The 27,253-nt window shown below is 48.7% G+C and overlaps 1 protein-coding gene across 1 annotated transcript in view; it reads right to left on the reverse strand.

The window, feature by feature from the left end:
* Nucleotides 1-27,253, reverse strand: part of sdad1 (SDA1 domain containing 1) — a 105,921-nt gene that overhangs the window by 66,364 nt on the left and 12,304 nt on the right. The window contains exons 2-5 of the mRNA XM_038791718.1: nt 20,707-20,811; nt 19,993-20,091; nt 18,481-18,663; nt 4,717-4,817 (exon numbers count right to left, since the gene is read on the reverse strand). Of these exons, the coding sequence (XP_038647646.1) occupies nt 4,717-4,817; nt 18,481-18,663; nt 19,993-20,091; nt 20,707-20,811 (488 nt within the window). The remainder of the gene's footprint in view (nt 1-4,716; nt 4,818-18,480; nt 18,664-19,992; nt 20,092-20,706; nt 20,812-27,253) is intronic.

Genomic DNA, 27,253 nt, shown 5'->3' on the forward strand with positions numbered 1-27,253 from the left:
CTGTATCAATTCGCGGGGCGGCTGAGGGGCATCCCAGCCCGCGCATGCGCGGGTTTCGCGCAAATGCGCGATGACGTCATCCGCGCATGCGCGGGTTGGAGTCTTCCAATCCGCGCATGCGCGGCTGACGTCATGCGACGAGTCAGCCGTCGCAAACTCTGGCAAGCGGGCTTAACGAAATTCGTTAAGCCCGCGATGCCGGAGTTCGCGGCCGCGGCATACTAGCCCCGACCGGGGACCAGAATCGGTTCCCGGTCGGGGAGGGGAGGCTGGCGTCAAACCCGCCCGGTTTTGACGCCAGCCTTACGATTTCTCCCTGTCTGGGAGAATCGCGCCCCATGTATTTAGATTTCGAGAAGGCCTTTGACAAGGTGTCACATAGAAGGCTGTTAAATACGTTAAGAGCCCTTGGTGTCAAAAATAAGATACTGGCATGGATAGAGGCTTGGCTGACTGGCAGAGAATGGGTATATAGGGGTATTTTTCAGGATGGCAGCTGGTGAGTAGTGGTGTACCTCAGGGGTCGGTGTTGGGACCACAACTTTTAACAATATACATTAATGATCTGGAAGAAGTAACTGAGAGCACTGTTGCTAGGTTTGCAGGTGATACAAAGATATGTAGAAGGACAGGTAGTATTGAGGAAGCAGGTGGGCTGCAGAAGGACTTGGACAGGCTATGAGAGCGACAAAGAAGTGGCAGATGGAATACAATGTGGAAACGTGTTAGGTTATGCACTTTGGTGGGAAGAATGGAAGCACAGACTATCTTCTAAATGGGAAACGGCTTAGGAAATCAGAAGCACAAAGGGACTTGAGAGTCCTAGTTCAAGATTCTCTTCAGGTTAACGTTAAGGTTATACCAGTTTCAGTTGGCAGTTAGGAAGGCAATGCAATGTTAGCATTCATGTCGAGCGGGCTAGAATACAAGATCAGGGATGCACATCTGAGGCTGTATAAGGCTCTGGACAGACTCCATTTGCAGTATTGTGAACAGTTTTTAAAAAACATTTTGAGTACATTTTTACCAACTAAGGGGAAATTTAGTGTGGCCAATCCACCTACCCCGCACATCTTTGGGTTGTGGGGGAAAAACCCACGCAAACATGGGGAGAATGTGCAAACTCTACATGGACAGTGACACAGTGAGCAGGAACTGAACCTGGGATCTCGGCCGAGGTGCGGGAGCACAGTGAGAAACTGAAGGGAGTGGAGGAGGCCTTGTTGCAACACAGGTTCACCTCGATAGGCGAAGAGCTGCAGAGGATGATGCAGGCCAACAAGGGTCTGCGAGCCAAAGTGGAGGACCTGAAAAACAGAGCTAGGCGGCAAAATCTAAGGATCGTGGGCCCGCCCGAAGGGGTGGACGACCTGAGGCCAACGGAATATTTCACCAAGATGCTGGCGGAGCTGTTGGGGGAGCGGGAAGATCACTCCCGGTATGAACTGGATCGGGCTCATAGGGCATGGAGGCCTAAACCAAAGACGAATGAGCCGCCAAGAGCAGTGATTATTTGTTTTCATAGGTACCGTGTGATGGAGAAGGTCCTGATGGGCAAAGTAGAAGCAAGAGGTGGTGTACGTTTATACCAGGACTTTACTGTGGAGTTGGCGAGGAGGCAGGCGGCCTTTGGCCGAGTGAAGACAGCACTGTATAACAGCGGTGTGTGGTTCAACGTAGTGTACCCAGCTAAGTTGAGGGTGACCGACAATTCCAAAGGCTTTTATTTCGAGATGGTGGAAGCAATGGTGATGTTTGTGAAGGCAGAAGGACTGGGTAGAAGTGAGAAATGGGACTGAGGATTGGACTTGGACTGAAGGTGTGGGGGTGTGTGGGGGGGGGGGAGAGAGGATTGCATGTAGCTCTATTTTTATCGCATGTTGTTATATGTGCTAAATGAGTTGAAGTTGCTTATTTGGACAAGGTAAGAGTTGGGATTTTATTTTTCAATGATGGCTCTTTGGGGTTTGTGTGTTTACACTGGTGTTGTATGTTGAAGGGGATGTCTTTGTTTTCCTGGGACCGCGTGGATGGGAGGGGATTTGCGGGGAGTGAGCCTGGGCAGGGGCCTCCACACTGGCTATCTCAAGCTGGCCAGTGAACGGGAGTGTGATGGGGGGAGGGACTGTGGCCATTGGAGCCTGGTAGAACAGGTTTCGACAGGCCTAAGAGGTGTGAAAATGGGGGAGGGGACTGATACTGGATAAGGTGTTTTCTAGAGGAAGTGGTTGGGGGGGATTCTGGGAGGGAGCGGGGTGGGGTTCGATAGTAACAACTGGACAGGGCGCGCCAAGCCCAATGGGCAGGAACCCGGAGTTATGATGATGGCGGATTTGGGGGGGGGGGCAGATGATTGATTGTTAATTTTTGTTTTTTACCTGGAATGTACAGGTGGATATTTTGGGGTCTGTATAGTGAGTGATGAGCGGGGTGCGGTTTGTGTGTGGGGGATTGTTATTGTATTTGCTTTTGTTTATTTTTTCTTTGGTTATTTATTGATGAAAATGTTGCAAATGAGGAGAATAAAAAGATTAAAAAGAAAGAAACTTACTGGATACTGGGAGGCCTGGATAGAGTGGACATGGAGAAGATGTTTTCACTCATAGGAAAATATAGAACCCGAGGCCATAGCCTCAGGCTGAAAGGACAATCCTTTAAAATAGAGATGAGGAGGAATTTCTTCAGCCAGAGGGTGGTGAACCTGTCGAGCTCATTGCCGCAGAAGGCTGTGGAGGCCAAACCACTGTGAGTCTTTAAGCCAGAGATAGATAGGTTCTTGATTAATAAGGGGATCAGGGTTTATAGGGAGAAGACAGGCGAATGGGGATGAGAAACACATCAGCCACGATTGAATGGCGGAGCAGACTCAATGGGCCGAACGGCCTAATTCTGCTCCTATGTCTTATGGTCTTAAATAGGCCTTTCCCATCATAATTGAGGTGTATATCTCAGCTCAGTCTCGTCGTGAACGACTGTGCTATTGAACCGGACTCTTTTTTTATCCGGTCGTCAGTGCATGAAGGGATCTGTCGCCCCGATCTCTCTACCTGCAGATGCAGCCCCAAATCCCCCGCCCGCAAATCACCTGTTGCGGAGTCCTCAAGCCCCCCCCCCCCCCCCCCGCACCCCAGCTCATTCGAGCAGGCACAATCCTCAACATGGACAAAATACCAGCTGGGCATCTTGGCACTGGCCAGCCTGGAATTCTGACAGTGCCCCAGCCAGATGCAGTAACACCTGGTCACCTTGGCTGTGCCATGCTGGCATACAATTTCGTCTGGTCCCACTTTGTGGAGACCAGTGCTAAACAGCGCTCCGCTGGACTCTCCTTGGTGAGGCTGAGAAATCCCAGGGACTGGTTAGTTCTGGGATAGGCATAGTTAAGTGAACAGTTAACCTTACTTTATTATGCAAATCTGGATTCCGCCCATTGTGGGATTAGATCTCGCAGGGCATAACGACCATCAGGAATCCCGGAAGAGGTCTTTAGCAGGATTTGCCGGCTGAGTCCTGTCCCAATTCCAGCGGGATGTGGATGATAAATCGGGCCCCATATGTTGTCAGGTTGAGTTCATTAAATCCTCAATCATTTATACACTATTTATTTATTTTTTAAAATAAGATTTTAGAGTACCCAATTCAGTTTTTCCAATTGAGGGGCAATTTAGCGTAGCCAATCCACCTACCCTGCACATCTTTGGGGTGTGGGAGCGAAACCCACACAAACACAGGGAGAATGTGCAAACTCCACACGGACAGCAACCCAGAGCCGGGATTGAACCTGGGTCCTCAGCGCTGTGAGGCAGCAGTGCTAACCACTGTGCCACCGTGCTGCCCTTTTATATACTATTATATGTATATAATGTATATAATGGAGGGCAGCACGGTAGCATGGTGGTTAGCATAAATGCTTCACAGCTCCAGGGTCCCAGGTTCGATTCCCGGCTGGGTCACTGTCTGTGCGGAGTCTGCACGTCCTCCCCGTGTGTGCGTGGGTTTCCTCCGGGTGCTCCGGTTTCCTCCCACAGTCCAAAGATGTGCGGGTTAGGTGGATTGGCCATGCTAAATTGCCCGTAGTGTCCTAAAAAGTAAGGTGAGGGGGAGGGGGGTGGGGGGTTGTTAGGTTACGTGGATACGTGGGTTTGAGTAGGGTGATCATGGCTCGGCACAACGTCGAGGGCCAAAGGGCCTGTTCTGTGCTGTACTGTTCTATGTTCTATAAGTTTTATAAAGTAGAAGATAGGCTGTTTCGTATTCTAGTCATTCTACATTTCAATTGCGGAATAGTGTCTTTCTTCTCAATTCCCTTGCACAGTTACTTTTGTGTGGTTGTTCACTGTCTGGTCTTTCACTCTATAGGACCTTGTCCAGAACTTTGCTAAAATCCAGTCCTGTGGCAGCAGTCCCATGTCCAAGGAGAATTGAAAGATTGTGATTGTGATTAGTCTTTTGATACTTCCTAGGATACACTACCTTATGCTCAAAATGTAATCAAAACAAAAAGAAAGCAGTTTTGCATGGCAACGAGTCCTGGAAGCAAACTAATATTTTCCCTGACCCTCTGTGTGAACAAGGTATATATAAATGAGGATTTAATTAATTATTTGAGATGAATAGTTAATAATAAAACTTGAATCACTTCAAACATCTATTTAATATTAATTGGAAGAAAATAACTTAATTGATAAGTAACTACTCATGAACACCTAAACTTACCAGATGTTTCTTTTGTACAGTTCTACCATTACATCCAGGGACATCTTTGCTGCTTTCGGGTTGCTGTCCCTCAACATGGTGTACATAAAATTTTGCAAAATCTGAGAACATACAAACACAAGGTTCATTTAATCTCACAGGAATATACTTAGTATTCAACACTAATTTGTTGTTTTTTAAAAAGAAATTGTCTACAATTAAGTAAATTCAACTCAAAACACATTTCATGCTGGGGAAGAAATTCAAAATCAGGAGTTTTTTTCAATAAAAGAAACATTAAAACCCTACCACATAGGAGGCATGTGGGATATGCAACTATTTATTGATGTCACTAATGAGAGTATTCTTGTGTGCGCCTCAGAATATCTCCATAAAAATAACAAACGTCACAACCTCCGCCCACCACAAGAGCCAATCTAGAGTCATGAAACCCCAGAAAATTACATTATTGTCTCGAAGTGCAGTTAAAAATTCAGTAACTTGTTGCATTAACTTCCTACATACTCCTAAGAATATGAAGGATGTAAAGAATGAATGGGGAAATTGCTGGCTTGACCCCAGTATTACGACATGTGAAACTACAGCGACACTTACTGAAGGGAGGTTAATAAAAACTGCTACAACTGTATCCATTTTAATATGCATGTGCCATGATGAGATTTTACTCTGCCTCTCTCCATAAAGGTCACAAGTACATACCCTTTATGCATGTATAGTTTTTTTTTGTTTTTTTTTTATAACTTTAGATTACCCAATTATTTTTTCCAATTAAGGGGCAATTTAGCGTCGTCAATCCACCTACTCTGCACATTTTTGGGTTGTGGGGGCGAAACCCACGCAGACACGGGGAGAATGTGCAAACTCCACACGGACAGTGACCCAGAGCCGGGATCGAACCTGGGACCTCAGCGCCGTGAAGCGGTTGTGCTAACCACTAGGCCACCGTGCTGCCCTTTGCATGTATAGTTTAAATTTTTTTTTAGAATATCCAATTCATTTTTCCAATTAAGGGGCAATTTAACATGGCCAATCCACCTAACCTGCACATCTTTTGGGTTGTGGGGGTGAAACCCACGCAGACACGGGGAGAATGTGCAAACTCCTCACATTCAGTGTTTGCATGTATAGTTAGTGCCCCAAAATTACTTGAGAAGTGCTACTCTGGCAGACTGTCTATATAGCCCAATAACATTGAAGTTTAGCTCTCATGTAGACCCAACCTTCATGGTAGACTGTGAACTATCTGCATTTCACTGCTTGCAGTCGTGTTGAAAGCAACAAATGAAAAGTACTTTCCAGTCAGTTGTTGCACTCTCCTGCAGCAAGATTATAATGGGCGGGATTCTCCAACCCCCCTCCCCCCCCAACGCCGGGTCGGAGAATCGCCGGGCGGGGAGGGGCTGGCAATTCTCCGGCCCACGATGGGCCAAAGTCCCGCTCGTTCTATGCAGGTCCCGCCGGCATATATTGGATTAGGTCCCTTACCGGCAGGACCTGGCGGCGTGGGCGGGCTCCGGGGAGGGGGCGATCTGGCCCCGGGGGGTGCCCCCAGGGTGTCCTGGCCCGCGATCGGGGCCCACCGATCCATGGGCGGGCCTGTGCCGTGGGGGCACGCTGTTCCTACGCGCCAGCCATGTCTGCCTCCGCGATGGCCTCCGCGTAGGTGAACCCCCCCCGCGCGCATGCGCGGGGATGACGTCAGCAGCCACAGATGCGCGGACCCGCAACGGCCGGCTGAATTCCTTCGTCCCCGGCTGGCATGCACCAAAGGCCTTACACACCAGCCGGCGGGGCGCAAACCACTCCGGCGTCGGCCTAGCCCCTGAAGGTGCGGAGGATTCCGCACATTTGGGAATTCCCGATGTCGGAGTTGCTCACGTCACTCTGTTGTCGTGTCTCCCCCCCCCCCAGGGGTACGGAAGGATCCCGCCCAATGTTTCTCATACTGGAGAATCACTACAAAAGTCATTCTTGCTGCAAGCACCCCTTAACAGGAGTGGGCTGATCCTTCTCACACAATTAATCGGGAAGACTGATTCCGATCAAATTACCTTTGAATCACAACCACACTATATATAGAACATAGAACAGTACAGCACAGAACAGGCCCTTCGGCCCTCAATGTTGTGCCGAACAATGATCACCCTACTTTAAACCCACGTAACCCGTATACCCGTAACACAACAATCCCCCTATTAACCTTACACTACGGGCAATTTAGCATGGCCAATCCACCTAACCCGCACATCTTTGGACTGTGGGAGGAAACCGGAGCACCCGGAGGAAACCCACGCACACACAGGGAGGACGTGCAGACTCCACACAGACAGTGACCCAGCCGGGAATCGAACCTGGGACCCTGGAGCTGTGAAGCATTGATGCTAACCACCATGCTACCGTGAGGCCCATATGCACACCTAATCCAAGTTTAATTTATTGCAACCCTTGTACCATTTATCTCTAATTTATGCCTGACCTTTTTCCATTCTCCTCTCCTTCAGTTTTGGCTATTTTCTGTTTTTTAATTACAGCATCTCAATCTCTCTTCCTTCTCTTCTCACTTTCATTTTTCACTACCTTTCTTTCGCCTTCCCTGTCATATCCTATTTTTATCTCTCCTGTTTGCAACTGGTATTGGAAACAAAACAGCAGCCATTGCATCTGGGCTACAATGGGAAGCAATGCTGGAGAAGCTGCTATATTCTGGGGGCAGAATAGAGTCTCCTAGTGGTGGACTTTTGTAAGGGAACTGACATATTAAATGGAGGACTTGTGAGCCTGGGTCAGTGATTTGCTCCAAAGTAGGATATGCCCCTTCCCAATACTACTCCCAGCAGGATAATAAGCAAGTGGACACGGGGTGAATCTCAGTAAGAAAAAGCTCTTTTCATCTGTGAGAAACCTGCAAGAGTAGCTGTGAGAATTATTTAACAGGGACGACACTGGCCTGTTCTGGAAGAAAACGCCAGATAGCATTTGGATATCCATTGAAGAACCTGGTTTTAAAGCAGCGAAGGACAAGTTAATGTTCATATTATGTGCCAATATGGCTCGTTTTAAGTGAAAACCAATGCTGGTGAATAGGGAAAAAACCCTTGAGTTCTCAAAGGAATAAAATTCTCATCCACCAGTTTTTTGCAAAGCTAACAGCAGTGCCTGGGTTCCAGCAGAAGTGCTTAAAAACTGGTTTGAAATAATTTCCGAATGAGGTCAGGACTTATGAGGAAAAATAACTTGTCCTTCAAGGACATTATCTTGCAGCAGTTCAAGAAGGCAGCTCACCAGCACCTTCTCAAGGGCAATTAAGGATGGGCAATAAATGCTGGCCTAGCCAATGACACCGACATCTCGTGAAAGAATAAAAGAAAAAGTCCTACTTATCATTGACAATGCTCCTGAACATCCATCCTCTCTTGCAAACAGCCATTCAGATGCTGAAATTTTGCTTTTACCCCCAAATAAACCTCAGCCAGTCAAGAGACCGGGGGCCATTTCAATCTTCAAAGCATACCACGTCCAAAGATGTTTCAGCCACATTCTCAACATCATAGAAACAAATCCTTCAACCACTGTCCATGATTTATTAAAAAAAAAATTTAGAGTACCCAATTATTTTTTCCAATTAAGGGGCAATTTAGAATGGCCAATTTACCTATCCTGCACATCTTTGGGTTGTGGGGGTGAAACCCACGCAGACACGGGGAGAATGTGCAGACTCCACACGGACAGTGATCCAGGGCCGGGATTCGAACCCGGGTCCTCAGCGCCGTAGGCAGCAATGCTAACCACTGTGCCACCGTGCTGCCCCTACCACTGTCCATGATTGATGGAAGGAATTCAACATTCATATAGTGGAGTTGCCCAGGGATTGATAGTGAGACCCTTGCTTTTCCTGATATATATTAATGATCTAGATCTTGTTGTGTTGGGGACAATTTCAAAGTTTGCGAATGATACAAAACTTGGAAGCATTGTAAACTGTGAGGAGGATAGTACAGAACTTCAAAAGGATACAGACATGGTTGGTGGAGTGGGCAGATTGGTGGCACATGAATATCAATGAGGAAAGGTGTGAGGTTATGCATTTCGATAGCAAGAACATGGGGAGACAATAGCAAATAAGGTGTACACTTCTTAATGAAGTGCAGGAGCAGAGGGACCTGGGTATATATGTGCATAAATCATTGAAAGTGGCAAGACAGGTGGAGAGCAGTTAATAAAACATACAGTATCCTGGGTACAAGGGCAAGGAGTTTATGTTGAAGTTATGTTGAAGACACTAGTTAAACCTCAGCTGGAGTGTTGTGTACAGTTCTGGCTTCCACACTATAGAAAGGAGGTGAACACATTTCAGAGAGTGTAGAAGAGGTTTACAAGAATGGTTCCAGGGATAAGAAGTTATGAAGATAGATTGGAAAAGTTGGGACTATACTCTATAGAGAGTAGACTAAGAGGAGATTTTTTGATAGGGGTGTTCAAAATCATGAGGGGAGTGGACAGAGCAGACAGGGAGAAACTGATCCTGCTCTTAAAAGGATCAAGAACAAGAGGGCACAGATTTAAAGTTGAAATATTCAAGAGGGCATTCAATTGTTATTTCATTGGAAACAATGTGCAGGGGTACAGGGTAAGGATAGATGCATGGCACTAACTTAGTGCTCATTTGAGGAAGCAATGCAGACTTTTTTTTTAATAAACATTTTATTGAGGTATTTTTGGTTTTACAACAACAATAACATAAACAAAAGCCATCTTCCTCCCTTACCGGTCCCACCTTTATTAACCCCCGACACTAAACTAAGCTAACCACCCCCCCCCCCCCCCCCCCCCCCCCCCCCTCCAAAACCTTCTGCTGACGATTAATTTTCCGCTAAGGAGTCGACGAACGGTTGCCACCTCCGGGTGAACCCTTACAGTGACCCTCTCAAGGCGAACTTGATTTTCGCCAAACAGAGAAAGCTAGCCATGTCAGATAGCCAGGTCTCCGACTTTGGGGGCTTTGAGTCTCTCCATGCTAATAATATCCGTCTCCGAGCTACCAGGGAAGCAAAGGCCAGAATGTCTGCCTCTTTCTCCTCCTGGATTCCCGGACCTTCCGACACCCCAAAAATCGCCACCTCTGGACTCAGTGCCATCCTGGTTTTCAACACCGTGGACATGACTTCTGCAAACTCCTGCCAGAATTCCCTAAGCTTTGGGCATGTCCGGAACATGTGGACATGGTTCGTTGGTCCTCCCGCACACCTTACATACCTATCTTCTACACCAAAAACCTGCTCATCCGGGCCACTGTCATGTGAGCCCAGTCAACAACCTTAAACTGTATCAGTCTGACACATGTTGTGGACGCGTTGACTCTACTCAACGCATCCGCCCAGAGACCATCCTCTATCTCTCCTCCCAGCTCCTCTTCCCACTTGCACTTCAGCTCCTCCGTCTGCATCCCCTCTGACCCCATGAGTTACCCGTAGATGTCGGAGACCTTCCCTTTGGTGGTAGGAGCGGGAAGCTTGAAACCTGCCTACGTAGGAAGTCCCGCACCTGCAGGTACCTAAACTCGTTTCTCCTCGCCAATCCAAATTTCTCCTCCAGCTCCCTCAGGCTAGGAAAGCTTCCCTCTATAAACACATCTCCCATCCTCTCAACCCCTACTCTCTGCCATCATCAAACCCCCCCCCCCCCATCCATCCTTCCTGGGGCAAACCGGTGAATATTACAGATTGGAGACCAGACCAATGCTCCCTCCGCTCCCACATACTTCCTCCACAGCCCCCAGACTCAGGGCCGCCACGACCACGGGGCTGGTGGAGTACCGTGCCGGCGGGAACGGCAGAGGCGGCATTACCAATGCCCCAAACTGGTGCCCTTGCATGAAGCCGCCTCCATAGGCTCCCATGCTGACCACCCCCCACCACCCACTTCCTGATCATGGCTATATTCGCCGCCCAGTAGTAATTACTGAAGTTTGGCAGCGCCAGCCCGCCCTCTCCCCGGCTCCGCTCAAGCATCCCCATTTTTACTCGCGGGGTCTTGCCCGCCCATACAAAGCCAGTGATCACTTGGTTGACCCGTTTAAAAAAGGACCGCGGAATAAAGATGGGGAGACACTGAAACACAAACAGGAATCTCGGGAGGACCGTCATCTTCAGCATCTGGACCCTCCCAGCTAATGACTGCGGAAGTGCGTCAAACCTCCGAAAATTGTCCTTCATTTGGTCCACTAGTCAGGCCAGATTTTGTTTGTTCAGCCATTCCCATTGTCATGTGAGAGTAACTTTAAGAAATGGGTGTTAAGTAGGTGTGTATAGGGCAGCACGGTGGCCTAGTGGTTAGCACAACCGCCTCATGGCGCTGAGGTCCCAGGTTCGATCCCGGCTCTGGATCACTGTCCGTGTGGAGTTTGCACATTCTCCCCGTGTCTGCGTGGGTTTCGCCCCCACAACCCAAAAATGTGCAGAGTAGGTGGATTGGCCCCGCCAAATTGCCCCTTAATTGGAAAAAAAATAATTGGGTAATCTAAATTTTAAAAAAGAAAAGTAGGTGTGTATATAAATATCTGTAGTGAGAGCACCTTTAAGAAATGGGTGTTTATTACTGCAGCGATGTCAGAGAGTGGGTGGAGCTAGGCTTTTTACTTTCGCTTTAGGCTTTTTGCTGCAGGATGGGTTTGGTTTCATTTTAGTTTTGGAGAAGCTGAAATTACAGCAGGATGTGTATGAATCTTTGCAAACTTATGAATGTTCATTTGCTGATTTCAACATGGTAACTGCTCTCAATAGTGAATTTAAGCCTGATGTCTTTCTGTAAAAAGGTGTTTTTAAGTCTTATGGATGTTAAAAGGAAAGCTTAAAGGATTACTTAGTGTTGTAGTCTTTGGGTTGTATTTGAATTAACGGTTGCTAAGATGTACAATGTATGTTTTAAAAAGGTTAACTTGAGTTCATAGAATAAACATTGTTTTGCTTTAAAAAATACTTTTCCATTTCTGCTGTACAACACCTGTAGACTGGGCCGTGTGCTCCCCATACCACAATCTATTAAAGGTTGAGGGTCAGGTGAACTCCATGATACACTTTGGGGTTCTCTAAACCCTGGCCCATAACACCATTCCCGTGCCACTTGGATGCCTAGGTAGCAAAAGCTTCCCCCTACTACTCTAAATGGCAGTTCCCGAAGCAATGCAGACATGATGGGCCGAATGGTCTCCTTATGCACCATAACAATTCTGTGATCCTTATATCAATAAGGATAATCGAGGGCGCATGGCATGAGGTTAAAGAATCAACTATAAATGCCTGCTGGAATAAAGTTTGGCCTGAGGCTGTGACTCAGATTGTTGAGATGGCAAAACCAAGATGAAGAAGAGGGAATTTAAGATCTGGCCGCAGATGAAGGAGAGGCATTTCTTCAGTCTCATCAAGTGGAACTCTCTACAGAAGAAAGGGTGGAACTGATTAAACCAAATGAATGTAAAGAGAAGGAAAAAGAGTCTAAGAGAAGGCTAAAGTTACACCGGAAATGATGGCCAAATGTCATAAGATCAGCTGAAGAACCGAAACAGACTATGATGCAAACATGGAAATAAGCATTGTCTTCTGTCCAATGATTGGCATTGTTTTGTTCCTTACTGAGAAAAATCTGCATCAGCACCTCACCCACTCCCTCCATCTACAAGTAAGCCTTCACCAGCTTCACCTCCAAGTTTATTGCATTCTGCTGGAGAAACTTACAATAAAGAAAAGTGTGACACAACCATACCCAACAGACAAACCCACCCGTAAACAGAGCAAAACGAAAACCAGCATACATAACACACATGTCGAAGTTTAAAAAGTTGAAAAAACAGCAACAGCGAAAACAGCAACGGCCATAGTATGTCCCCAGACCCTAGTTCGAGTCCAGCTTCTCCGCCTGTACAAAGGCCCACGCCTCCTCCGGGGACTCGAAGTAATGGTGCCGGTCCTTGTATGTCACCCAGTGTGGCAGTGTGAAAGCGCGGGCTTTCCTCTGGTTTCCCGCGCTGCGGGGCAGGGGGGTTGGAGCTGGCGGTGGGGGCTAGGCCTCTACTGGTCTTCTTTCCCACGCTGAAGCGGTGCCAAGGAGGTGTGGCAAGAGGGGGATGACCCCATGCTGGGAGGGGATGAGCGTTGGCGGGAGCTGCCGGGGTCAGCAGAAGTCAGCTGACTCACGGAAGTACTATGGAGGGTGTGTCGCGGCTAGGAGGGGTCCTAGCCTTTGGGGGGGGGGGGGGGGGGGGGGGGGGGGGGGGGGCGGTACCGGGTTGCTGCTGGAATGACCAGGAAGGAGCTGGTGAGGGCCGGGAAGAAGAGGAGAGGCATTATCGCCATGGGGAACGGGTCGGGCGGGGTGTGCTGGCCTGGGGCAAACATTTGATAAGCTATGGCTAGCCGGCAGGGGAGGGGGGGCGGGTTGCTCTCTGATCCGGCTGATTACCTGGAACGTGAGGGGGCTGAATGGGCCGGTTAAAAGAACCAGGGTATTTTCTCATCTGAGGGGGTTGAAGGTGGACATGGCTATGCTCCAGGAGACCCACCTGAAGGTGGCGGACCAGGTTCGTCTGAGGAAGGGGTGGGTGGGGCAGGTTTATAAGAACATAAGAACATAAGAACTAGGAGCAGGAGTAGGCCATCTGGCCCCTCGAGCCTGCTCCGCCATTCAATGAGATCATGGCTGATCTTTTGTGGACTCAGCTCCACTTTCCGGCCCGAACACCATAACCCTTAATCCCTTTATTCTTCAAAAAACTATCTATCTTTACCAATCAGGTAATTTTTTTCAGGTAATCAGGTAATCTTTATCACTCAGGATTGGACGCAAAGAACCAGGGGGTGGCGATTCTGGTGGGGAAGAGGGTGGCGTTCGAGGCGGCTGAGGTGGTATCGGACAAGGAGGGCAGATATATCATGGTGAAGGGTAGGCTGCAGGGAGAGAAGGTGGTGCTGGTGAATGTATATGCCCCGAATTGGGATGATGCTGGCTTCATGAGGCGCTTGTTGGACCGCATCCCGGACCTGGAGGCAGGGGGCCTGATCATGGGGGGAGATTTTAACACAGTGCTGGATCCCACACTGGACCGGTCCAGTTCAAGGACGGGTAGGAGACTGGCGGCGGCCAAAATACTGAGGGGATACATGGACAAGATGGGCGGGGTGGATCCCTGGAGGTTTGGGAGACCGAGAGCGCGGGAGTGTTCCTTTTTCTCTCGTGTCCATAGGGTTTATTCCCGGATAGACTTTTTTGTCCTGAGCAGGGGATTGATTCCGAGGGTGCAGGATGCCGAGTATTCGACCATAGCGATTTCGGACCATGCTCCGCACTGGGTTGATCTGGAGATGGGGGAGGCGCGGGACCAGCGCCCGCTCTGGCGCCTGGATGTGGGGATGCTGGCGGATGAGGAGGTGTGCAAGAGGGTTCGGAGAAGCATTGAGGGGTATCTGGATACCAATGATACGGGGGAGGTCCGGGAGGCTCTGAAAGCAGTGATCCGGGGGGAGCTGATCTCCATCCGGGCCCACAGGGAAAGGAGGGAGAGGAAGGAGAGGGAGAGACTGGTGGGGAAGCTCCTGGATGTGGACAGGAGATATGCGGAGGTACCGGAGGAAGGGTTGCTGGGGGAACGGCGCAGTTTGCAGGCCAAATTTGACTTATTGACCAGCAGAAAGGCGGAGACACAGTGGAGGAGGGCGCAGGGCGCGGTATATGAGTATGGGGAGAAGGCGAGCAGGATGTTGGCGCATCAGCTCCGTAGGCGAAATGCGGCTAGGGAAATTGGTGGAGTGAAGGATGGGGGTGGAAATGTAGTGCAGAAGGGGACAGAAGTAAACGGGGTCTTTAGGGACTTTTACGAGGAACTGTACCGGTCGGAACCTCCGATGGGGAGAGAGGGGATGGAGAGCTTCATGAACAGGCTATGTTTCCCAAGGGTTCAAGAGGGGCTGGTAGAGGGGCTGGGGGCGCCGATAGAGCTGGAGGAGCTAGTCAGGGGGATTGGACAAATGCAGTCAGGTAAGGCCCTGGGGCCGGACAGGTTCCCGGTGGAATTTTACAAAAAGTATGCGGACCTGGTGGGCCCCCTGCTGGTGTGAGCCTTCAATGAGGCATGGGAGGGGGGGGGCTTTGCCCCCGACGATGTCGCGGGCACTGATCTCTTTGATCCTAAAGCAGGATAAGGACCCCTTGCAGTGTGGATCATACAGGCCTATCTTGCTCCTCAATGTAGACGCTAAGTTGCTGGCGAAGATCCTGGCCACCAGGATAGAGGATTGCGTGCCAGAGGTGATACACAAAGATCAGACAGGATTTGTCAAGGGGCGGCAGCTCAACACGAATGTGCGGAGACTGCTAAATGTTATCATGATGCCGGCAGTGGAGGGGGAGGCGGAGATAGTGGTGGCGCTGGACGCAGAGAAAGCGTTTGATAGATTTGAGTGGGGGTACCTGTGGGAGGTGCTGGAGCGGTTTGGATTCGGGGAGGGATTCATCAAATGGGTGAGGCTGCTCTACGCGGCTCCGATGACGAGTGTAGTTTCAAAAGGAAGGAGATCGGAGTACTTTAGGCTCTATCGTGGGACCAGGCAGGGGTGCCCCCTGTCCCCCCTGCTCTTTGCACTGGCGACTGGACCGCTGGCTATGGCGTTGAGGGAGTCAGGGAGATGGAGGGGTCTGGTGCGGGGTGGGGAGGAACACCGGGTATTGCTGTATGCGGACGACCTGCTGTTGTATGTGGCGGACCTAGAGAGGGGAATGCCGGGGGTGATGGAGCTGTTAGCGGAATTTGGGGGCTTCTCGGGCTATAAGCTAAATTTAGGAAAGAGCGAGGGAATAGTGCACCCGGGAGATCAAGAGGAGGGAATTGGGAGGCTCCTTTTTAGGAGGGCAGTGCAGAGTTTCAGGTACCTGGGGGTGCAGGTGGCCAGGAGTTGGGGGACTCTCCATAAGCTTAACTTCACCAGACTAGTGGAGCAGATGGAGGAGGAATTTAAAAGGTGGGACATGGTGCCGCTGTCGTTGGCGGGTAGAGTGCAGTCCGTCAAAATGACGGTTCTCCCGAGGTTCTTGTTCCTTTTCCAGTGCTTGCCCATCTTTATCCCTAGGGCCTTTTAAAAAAGGGAGCATCATGGGCTTTGTTTGGGCGCATGGCACCCCGAGGGTGAAGAGGGTCTTCTTGGAGCGGGGTAGGGATAGAGGGGTGCAGGCGTTGCCCAATCTCTCGGGGTACTACTGGGCGGCCAACGTGTCGATGGTGCGCAAGTGGGTGATGGAGGTGGAGGGGGCAGCATGGAAACGGATGGAGAGAGCGTCCTGTGGGGATACAAGCCTGGGGGCCCTGGTAACGGCGCCGTGGCCGCTCCCTCCCACGAGGTATACCACGAGTCCGGTGGTGGCGGCTACCCTCAAGATTTGGGGGCAGTGGAGGCGACATAGGGGAGAAGTGAGGGGCTCGATGGAGGCTCCGTTAAGGGGGAACCATAGGTTTGCCCCGGGGAATATGGATGGGAGATTTCAGGGTTGGTACAGAGTGGGCATCAGACAGCTGAGGGACCTGTTTATCGACGGGAGGTTTGCGAGCCTGGGGGAGTTGAAGGAGAAATTTGGGCTCCCCCGGGAAACATGTTCAGGTATCTGCAGGTAAAGGCATTTGCTAGACGACAGGTGGAGGGATTCCCTGCGCTTCCTGCGAGGGGGGTGAGGGACAGGGTGCTTTCAGGGGTCTGGGTCGGAGAGGAGAAGATATCCGATATCTACAAGGTTATGCAGGAAGTGGAAGAGGCGGCAGTAGAGCAGCTGAAAACTAAGTGGGAGGGGGAACTGGGGGAACAGATCGAAGACGGGACATGGGCTGATGCCCTGGAGAGGGTTAATTCTTTCTCCTCGTGTGCACGGCTTAGCCTCATTCAATTCAAGGTGCTGCACAGGGCCCACATGACTGGGATGAGGATGAGTAGGTTCTTTGGGGGTGAAGATAGGTGTGTCAGGTGCTCGGGGAGTCCAGCGAACCATGCCCATATGTTCTGGGCATGCCCGGCACTGGAGGAGTTCTGGAAGGGGGTGGCGAGGACGGTGTCGAGGGTGGTGGGATCCAGGGTCAAGCCAGGATGGGGACTCGCGATTTTTGGGGTTGGGGTGGAGCCGGGAGTGCAGGAGGCGAAAGAGGCCGGTGTGCTGGCCTTTGCGTCCCTAGTAGCCCGGCGAAGGATCTTGCTACAATGGAAGGATGCGAGGCCCCCGAGTGTGGAGACCTGGATCAATGACACGGGGGGGGGGGGGGGGGGGGGGGGGGGGTGACTATGTTTGTTTATTTTATTTAAATTTGATTTATTTAATTTTAATTTATGGTTGGGTTCTCTTGTTGGGGTTGGGGGGGTGGGGGGGATGGGATGCATGTGTTGGTGTGGTTTGGGGGGGTGTTACGGTTGTTATGGGGTAGTTTGTTGCATATTATTGTTTGTTGTTCTATTTTTGTATTTTCTGTAAAAAATTCCAATAAAAATTATTTTTAAAAAAAGAATATATTCAATGTGTTAGCATCAACCACTTTCTGTGGCAATGAATTCCACAAACTCACCACTCTTTGGGTGAAGAAATGTCTCCACATCTCTGTCTGAAATGGTTTACCCTGAACCCTCAGACTCAGACCCCTGGTTATGGGCATGCCCACCATCAGGACATACATAGATAAATAGAACATACAGTGCAGAAGGAGGCCATTCGGCCCATCAAGTCTGCACCGACCCACTTTTGCCCGATCCCCATAACCCAATAACCCCTCCTAATCTTTTTTGGACACTAAGGATACTTTAGCATGGCCAATCCACCTAACCTGCCCATCTTTAGACTGTGGGAGGAAACCAGAGCACCCGGAGAAAACACACGGAGACACGGGGACAACGTGCAGACTCCGCACAGTGACCCAGCAGGGAATCGAACCTGGGACCCTGTGCTGTGAAGCCACAGTACTGTCTAGTCCTGTTAGAATTTTGCAAGTCTCTATGAGATTCCCCCATCATTCTTCTGAACTCAGCGAGAACAATCCTAACGTAGTCAATCTCTCCTCATCCCCACCGGCTGGGGAATAGAACTTTCCTGCAGAACATTCCTGCTGTAATGTAAAGGAGGCGTTAATGAATTCAAAGATCCCTGGCCCTTTTCAGGTAATGGGCAAATTCCAGCCAGTTGCTGCTGGTACTTGCTGTAAGGTTTCTACAATTCTGACAGATACGTTCACAGGGTTATGCTGTAAGCATTTAAATTTTATGATATAACTTGAGGGCTTTGGATTTTTCTTTTTTAACATTTGCTTTTTGAAGATTAATCCCAATGAATCAATTGTGATGCATCTCATTCAGACAATGGTATGCAGGGACATGCAAGTTAAATTACTGAAGGTCACAGGTATGTAAATCACACTGCACAATTCCTTCTTGGGTGGGGGGTTACAGGGAAGTAAAACACCAGCATGGAATCTTATACGGGTTTCTAGTGCGATTGACTATAACTACTTAAGCAACATTCCCATATTATCAAACAATGTGTTCTACTCTTTTGAGATGATTTTCATTTCATTTCATTTTAAAGTGCTTAATTCAAGACAACCACAATTTAACATGACAGCTGCCAAAATGTATAGAAAAGTTATGAATGAGGAATCCCTTGAAAACAGGAAAATGACTACAAAATTGATTACTTGACCTAAATAAATTGTATAGCGATCCCAGTTTATGAAGTTTTCTTTTAGCTACTCACTGTGTTCATTTTGTTGTTTTTGTGTTTGGCGTTGATATTCTTAATATCTGTCACAATATGCATGTAGAGAGTCTTTCGCAGGAGTTTGTCACGACACCTCAGAAGTTCAAAGAATAATTCCAGCAAACTTGTGGGATTCACGAGGTTCTTATTTCGTAATAAAATCAAAGCTTTACAAAACATCTAAACAAGATTTGAACCAAAAAAAAGTCAATACACTGAAACAAAAACTATCGCACAACAGGTGACTAAGGAATTTGCTGCTTTTGATCACTTTCTACATTACCATCACCATTCATGGAAGCAGAAAGCTGCCCCGTTTGCAGCGCTCTTCTGGTTGTTAATTAGCAGCCAGGCATGCCAGGGGGCTAACTGCCCTCTGAGAATGCAACAGGACACTGCTGTATTTCTCCAATCCAGTTACTGAAAACTAATTGGGGCCGATTGTCAACTTCAGCATAATCCAGCAGTTAGAACAGGTTGCGGATTTAGTTCTGCCTGCTTCACACAGCTCCTGAAGTTGAATTTCTCTATTATGTGAAGAACTGTGACCATGAATTCTAGACCCCGTCCATGGTCAATTTGCAGCTGCAGTAGATCAGCCTATTAATTCATTATTTCAGCAAATTATAGTTAACAAGACAGGCTACCTAATACTAATAAATTCAACTTTAGATTTAGAACAGTACAGCACAGAACAGGCCCTTCAGCCCTCGATGTTGTGCCGAGCAATGATCACCCTACTCAAACTCACGTATCCACCCTATACCCGTAACCCAACAACTCCCCCTTAACCTTACTTTTTAGGACACTACGGGCAATTTAGCATGGCCAATCCACCTAACCCGCACATCTTTGGACTGTGGGAGGAAACCAGAGCACCCGGAGGAAACCCACGCACACACGGGGAGGACGTGCAGACTCCGCACAGACAGTGACCCAGCCGGGAACCGAATCTGGGACCCTGGAGCTGTGAAGCATTGATGCTAACAACTACGCTACCGTGCTGCCCTTTTACTAAATATGTACAGCTTTTACTAAATATTCAAACTTGGAATTTAAAGTATGATTCCAGGATTTGCTAAATTTAATATGAATGTATAATCAATCTTTTAAAATTAAAATTGTTCCTTAGTAAAATTATTTATATTTTTATTATAATTTGTTGTAAAGATATTTTGAAATTAAATAATAATTAAGTGCTGGACTATTATCCTTAAACTGCACCATCAGGTCAACACCAAAAGCAATACGTGTTTCTAAGATATCCAGGGTTTTAAACATAAACTCATTTGTGAATAACTAAAATCCCAAACATCTCAACCCACCTAATTAGACAAAATGCATATAACACATTGCCTGCATGAACAATAGCTGCCCTCCCAACAATAGTTACAAAACCTGTTACAAATGAACATTTAGTTCGATGTCACAGAAAAAGAGGGAACCAGTTAGTCACCAGTCAAAAAGAAAAAAGGCACTTGATAAATAATTTGTATCAAAATAGTTTACCATTCTCAAGTCTGGGTCCAGAATTGTGTGATGAGAGAAAAGGAGGTCTTTCAATTCCTGGGCAAAGTTAGCCAGCTGTGTTGGGTAACAATGAGCAACCTGTTGAAGCAAATGAGAGGAAGATGCTCAACCACTTTCACCATTTCACAGGTTGGCAGCAGGACTGCGATAATAGTTAGGGTTCAAAAATCCCTCTTCTGATTCCTATTCACAAATTCTTGTTGGATGTACGAACAGGAACATTTGGGGTAAGGATAGGATTTGGCTTTGCTGTATCATTCCCCCTGGTCAAACAGCTGGTCAACACTCATGATCAAGCTTCCGATATGGATATTAGGCAGTTCGACAAGGCATAGGCATCCACTGAATTATCCCATGCATGGAATCAAGGCCTGCAGCTAGCAGAGAAAACGATCAAAGCACAAATAACTCCCTCAAATCATTTTCAGTGATTTCTGTGAGCCAGTAATAAAAATTTAATGCAAATTCTTGAAGAAAAGAAACATTCCCCATTAATGACAAATGTCATTAAAAGTTTGATTAAAACTGTTAAAGTTTAGAGGTGTTGTAGTGTAACAGTTAAAGTTTTATCCTTGTATTACACAGCACACGGGTTTGATTCAATCTTCACAAGAGAGAATATGTTACACTGTTCTTAGTCCGACATCAATTTCACTTTAAGCAGTTCCCTGTTAACAATGCAGATAAACCTACTTGTGCCAGAAACATCACCAGTTCAGAAAGCTCTTTACTTGGCTTGTCTGGTTGTAGCTTGAAAATCCTTACAGTGGACTGATAGTGATGAAACTGCTGTGTGAACTGTAGGGGAAAGAGAAAAAGTTTGAAAAGGCTATCTAAATCATTAATAAACAAGTTTGAAATTACATTCAGTACAAGTGAAGAAGCGTAATACATGACTGCAATACCAATTCCTCCAACAGGCGGTGCTATGATAGCTATTTTCAACGTTAAGAGTAAAGTCGCCATAGTCCCAGAGGACCAGAGGCTCCTTTCCCCTTTGAGGGGAGAGCTGACTGGTGATTATTTAACCTGAGGGTCACCACACTTGAGGCCAGGGGCAAGGTTGAGAAGGCAGAGCTTTCATAATAAGGCAGCACGGTAGCATTGTGGATAGCACAATCGCTTCACAGCTCCAAGGTCCCAGGTTCGATTCCGGCTTGGGTAACTGTCTGTGCAGAGTCTGCACATCCTCCCCGTGTGTGCGTGGGTTTCCTCCGGGTGCTCCGGTTTCCTCCCACAGTCCAAAGATGTGCAGGTTAGGTGGATTGGCCATGATAAATTGCCCTTAGTGTCCAAAATTGCCCTTAGTGTTGGGTGGGGTTACTGGGTTATGGGGATAGGGTGGAGTTGTTGACCTTGGGTAGGGTGCTCTTTCCAAGAGCCGGTGCAGACTCGATGGGCTGAATGGCCTCCTTCTGCACTGTAAATTCTATGATAATAACCTCAGCCACTTTGGGAAATAAACCTGTGCTGTTTTGTTTTTATTTGTTCATGGGAAGTGGGTGTCGCTGGCTGGGCCAGCATTTGTTACCCATCCCCGAAGGTATTGAAGAGTCAACCATATTGCTGTGGGTCTGGAGTCACATGTAGGCCAGACCAGGTAAGGACAACAGATTTCCTTCCCCAAATCACTTTTAGTTCAGCAACTGGAATTTCTTTTTTTTTTGGAAATAATTTTTATTGAAAAATTTTGAATTTATACAACAATAACGCACCATAGTAAAATACCAAAAATAACAATAATATTAGCAATCATAAACATTCGCCCCACCTCCATGAACAACACAGCATTTTAACAACACAAATTAACACAATATAAAGTTACAGAATAGAAACTACAATAAGGAACACCCTACCCCCCCTCCGGGTTGCTGCTGTTATTGACCAAGTTACCTATCTCTGAGCCAGGAAGTCCAGAAAAGGCTGCCATCATTTATAGAACCCTTGTATTGATCCTCTCAGGGCAAATTTGACCCTTTCCAATTTTATAAATCCCGCCATGTCACTGATCCAGGTCTCCATACTTGGGGGCCTCGCATCCTTCCACTGTAGCAGGATCCTTCATCGGGCTACTAGGGACGCAAAGGCCAGGACACCGGCCTCTTTCGCCTCCTGCACTCCCGGCTCTACCGCAACTCCAAAAATCGCGAGTCCGCACCCTGGTTTGACCCTGGATCCAACCACCCTCGACACCGTCTCCGCCACCCCCTTCCAGAATTCTTCCAGTGCTGGGCATGCCCAGAACATATGGGCGTGGTTCGCTGGACTCCCCGAACATCTGGTGCACCTGTCCTCACCCCCAAAGAACCTACTCATCCTAGTCCCGGACATGTGGGCCCGGTGCAGCACCTTAAATTGGATGAGACTAAGCCTCGCACATGAGGAGGAAGAGTTGACTCTCTCCAGGGCATCCGCCCAACTCCCATCCTCTATCTGCTCCCCGAGTTCCTCCTCCCATTTAGCCTTCAGCTCCTCCACTGACGACTCCTCCACCTCCTGCATTACCTTATAGATGTCAGACACCTTCCCCTCTCCGACCCACACACCCGAAAGCACTCTGTCCATCGTCTACCTGTCGCCTAGCAAACGCCTTTACCTGCAAGTATCTGAACATGTTCCCTTGGGGAAGCCCAAATTTATCTTCCAGTTCCCCCAGGCCTGCAAACCTCCCGCCAATAAACAGGTCCCTCAATTTACTAATGCCCACCCTTTGACACCCCCTAAATGCCCCATCTTTGTTCCCCAGGATGAACCGATGATTGCCACCCAGTGGAGCCTCCATCGAGCCCCCTGTTTCCCCCCGATGCTGTCTCCACTGTCCCCAGATTCTTAGGGTCGCCGCCACCACCGGGCTCGTGGTAAAACTCTTAGGGGAGAGCGGCAACGGCGCCGTTACCAGGGCACCCAGGCTCGTACCTCTACATGACACCATCTCCATTCTTTTCCACGCCGCCCCTCCCCCCTCCATCACCCATTTACGCACCATTGACACATTGGCCGCCCAATAGTACCCCAGAAGGTTGGGCAGCGCCAGCCCGCCTCTATCCCTCCCTCGCTCCAGGAACACCCTCTTCACTCTCGGAGTCCCATGTGCCCACACAAAGCTCAAAATACTGCTAGTCACTCTCCTAAAGAAGGCCCTGGGGATAAAGATGGGCAGGCACTGAAAGAGGAACAAGAACCTCGGAAGCACCGTCGTTTTGACGGACTGCACCCTCCCCGCCAACGACAATGGCAGCATGTCCCACCTCTTGAACTCCTCCTCCATCTGATCTACAAGTCTGGTGAAATTATGTTTGTGAAGAGTCCCCCAGTCCCTGGCCACCTGCACCCCCAGGTACCTAAAGTTCTCCCCTGCCCGCCTAAGCGGGAGCCTACCAATTCCTTCCTCCTGGTCTCCAGGGTGCACCACAAACACCTCACTCTTGCCTAAATTTAATTTATAACCTGAAAAAGCCCCAAACTCAGCTAGCAGCTCCATCACCCCCGGCATCCCTCCCACCGGGTCCGCCACATACAGTAACAGGTCATCGGCATACAAACGACACCCTATGTTCCTCCCCAAATCGCACCAAGCCTCTCCACCTCTCTGAATCCCTCAACGCCATCGCCAGCGGCTCGATTGCCAGTGCAAACAACAAGGGGGACAGGGGGCAACCCTGCCTGGTCCCTCGGTAAAGCCGGAAGTACTCCGACCTCCTCCCATTCGTGGCCACGCACGCCATCGGGGCCTCATATAGCAGCCTTACCCATCTAATGAACCCTTCACCAAATCCAAACCTCCCCATCACCTCCCATAGGCACCCCCACTCCACTCTATCGAAGGCCTTCTCTGCATCCAGCGCCACCACTATCTCTGCCTCCCCCTCAATCGCCGGCATCATGATGACATTCAACAATCTCCGCACATTAGTGTTCAGCTGCCTTCCCTTCACAAAACCTGTCTGGTCCTCGTGCACAACCCCTGGCACACAGTCCTCTATCCTGATGGCCAGGATTTTTGCCAGCAGCTTAGCATCCACGTTGAGGAGAGATATGGGCCTTTATGAACCACACTGCTGGGGGTCCTTGTCCTTCTTTAAAATTAACGAGATCAGCGCCCGCGACATCGTCGGGGGAAAAGTCCCCCCTTCCCACGCTTCATTGAGTGTCCGCACCAGCAAGGGGCCCACTAGGTCCACAAACCTTTTATAAAATTCCACCGGGAACCCATCCGGCCCCGGTGCCTTCCCTGACTGCATCTGCCCGATCCCCTTAACTAGCTCCTCCAGCTCAATCGGCGCACCCAACCCCTCCACCTTCCCCTCCTGCACCTTCGGGGAAGGAAGCCCGTCGAGGAACCTCTCCATTTCCCTCCTCTCCCCCGTTGGCTCCGACCGGTACAGTTCCCCGTAAAAGTCCTTGAAGACCTCATTCACCTCTATCCCCTTCCGTACCACATTCCCACTCTTGTCTCTCACTCCAGCAATTTCCTTAGCCGCATCCCGCTTGCGGAGCTGATGAGCCAGCATCCTACTCGCCTTTTCACCATGTTTGTACACTGCCCCTTGTGCCTTCCTCCACTGTGCCTCCGCCTTTCTAGTGGTCAGCAAATCAAATTTAGCCTGCAGGCTGCGCCTCTCCCCCAACAGTCCCTCTTCTGGTGCCTCTGCATACCTCCTGTCAACTTCCAGCATCTTTCCCACCAGTCTATCCCTCTCACTCCTCTCGCTCCTCTCCCTGTGTGCCCGGATGGATATCAGCTCCCCATGAATCACTGCCTTCAGGGCTTCCCAGACCATCCCCACCTGAACCTCCCCCGTATCATTCACCTTGACGTACCCCTCAATACTTGCCCAGACCCTCCTACACGCCTCCTCCTCCGCCAGCAACCCCACATCCAACCGCCACAACGGGCGCCGGTCCCGCACCTCCCCCATCTCCAACTCTATCCAATGCGGAGCGTGGTCGGAGATTGCAATGACCGAATACTCGGCCTCCTCCACTCTCGGAATCAGTCCCTTACTCACCACGAAGAAGTCTATCCGAGAGTAGACCCTATGTACGTGGGAGAAGAAAGAGTACTCGCGTGCCCTCGGCCTCACAAACCTCCATGGATCCACCCCACCCATCTGGTCCATAAACCCTCTCAACACCTTGGCCGCCGCCAGCCTCCTACCCGTCCTAGAGCTGGACCGATCCAGTGAAGGATCCAACACCGTATTGAAATCCCCCCCCATGATCAGACCTCCCGCCTCCAGATCCAGGACCCGTCCCAACATACGCCTCATGAAGCCCGCATTGTCCCAATTTGGGGCATACACACTAGCAAGTACCACCTTCTCTCCTTGTAGCCTGCCCCTAACCATAACATACCTACCCCCCTTAAGCAACTGGAATTTCTAATGTCTAAAATAAGGGTTTACATAAAATAAAATAATTCCCAATTACATATTTCACAATTACATCATTCAATTTATCAACGGAATTGTCCATAATCAAATTCCACCAGCTGCTGTGGATTTGAACCCTTGCTTCCAGAACATTAGCCTGGGCTACTGCATTATTAGTCCAGTGACATTACCACTGCGCTACCGAATCCCCCTGTGATGATAGCAAACAATGAAAACGAGTTACAAGAACAGAGGACGCTGGAAAAACTCATTGGGTCGCCCAGCATCTATCAGGAAAGAAAGAGTTAACGTTGGTTCCTCGACTCTTCGCTGACAAAAGCCGGGTGGGATTTACCGGCTGTTCATGTGGTCAGGAAATTCAGGTCCCAGGTCAGTGCACAGGTTTCCGAGTGACAGCACCCATTGACAACGTCGGCACCAGTAGATCCCGCTGATGGGCTGCCTCCACCGCCGAAAAACACACAGCGGGGTGGTCGGTAAATCCCGTCCCTTAACTCTGTTTCTGTTCTGACAGATGCTGGCAGAACTGCTGAGTTTTTTCTAGCGTCATCTGTTCTTGTTTCAGATTCCAGCATCCACAGTATTATGCTTATTTTAGTGAAAATTATTTATTCATTGCTACTGGGATATAATTTGTTCAGGGAAGGAAATAACATGAAAAATTTCTCTTTTAATAGCTTCATTAAAATTTCTACTTTGGGCTTGGATATTTGATATTTTTGTCTGAAGTTGACTTTGAACTGCATTTGGATTTTACAATCTGAACATGTGCGGTATCGCCACAACAACTTGCCTTTAATGTAATAAACCTTTCTACGGCAGTTCACAATAGCCTCAAACAAAATTTGGCATTGACCCCATGAAAGAGATATTCGGGGCAGGCGAAGATTTTAAGGACCATCTTAAAGCAGAAGATGAAGCAAGAGGTTTAGAGAGAGAAATCCAGGGCTCAGGGCCATAGCAGCTAAAGGCACGGTTGTTAATGGTGAGAGATTGGGGATGCCTCATGAAGACAGAATTGGAAGAGCGCAGGTATTTTAGAGGATTGTGCAGCTGAAGAACGTTACAGAGAAATGGAGTGTGCGGGGATGTGGAAGGATTTGAAAACAAGGATAACATAGAAATTAGGAGCAGGATTAGGCCATTCGGACCTTTAAAACTGCTCCACCATTCAATATGATCATGGCTGATCCTCTATCTTAAAGCCATATTTCTGCTTTCGCCCCATACCCCAGATGCTATGAAAATATTTTTTAAAAATCCATCTCCTTCTTGTATACATTCAGTGACTTGGCCGCCACAGCTTTCTGTGATAGAGAATTTCACAGATTCACTACCCTTTGAGTGAAGAAATGTTTCCTCATCTTGGTTGGAAAGGTCTACCCCGTGTCCTGAGACTGTGACTCCTGGTTCTAGATTCCCAACCAGGCAAAACATCAATATAGGTCAACAAAAATTGTTTTAGAGTACCCATTTTTTTTTTCCAATTAAGGGGCAATTTAGCGTGGCCAATCCACCTACCCTGCACATCTTTGGGTTGTGGGGGCAAAACCCACGCAAACACGGGGAGAATGTAACAAGCACAAAGATGATAGGGAATGAGATTTGGTGCAAGTCAAGATCTAATTTTTGAGACTACATCAATGGCAGCCAGCTATACAAATAGAATACCGGATGTTTGAGGGTAAATCAACATCTGACATGTGGGAGGCTTTCAAATGTCAGTTGAAAGGAATTCAGGACCGGTATGTTCCTGTGCGGAAGGATAAATACAGCAAATTTTGGAAACCTTGAATAACAAGACATATTGAAGGCCTCGTCAAAAAGAAAATGGAGGCATTTGTCAG

This window comes from Scyliorhinus canicula, chromosome 3 (genome assembly GCF_902713615.1).
Source record: "Scyliorhinus canicula chromosome 3, sScyCan1.1, whole genome shotgun sequence".
In the NCBI taxonomy this organism is placed as follows: domain Eukaryota; kingdom Metazoa; phylum Chordata; class Chondrichthyes; order Carcharhiniformes; family Scyliorhinidae; genus Scyliorhinus; species Scyliorhinus canicula.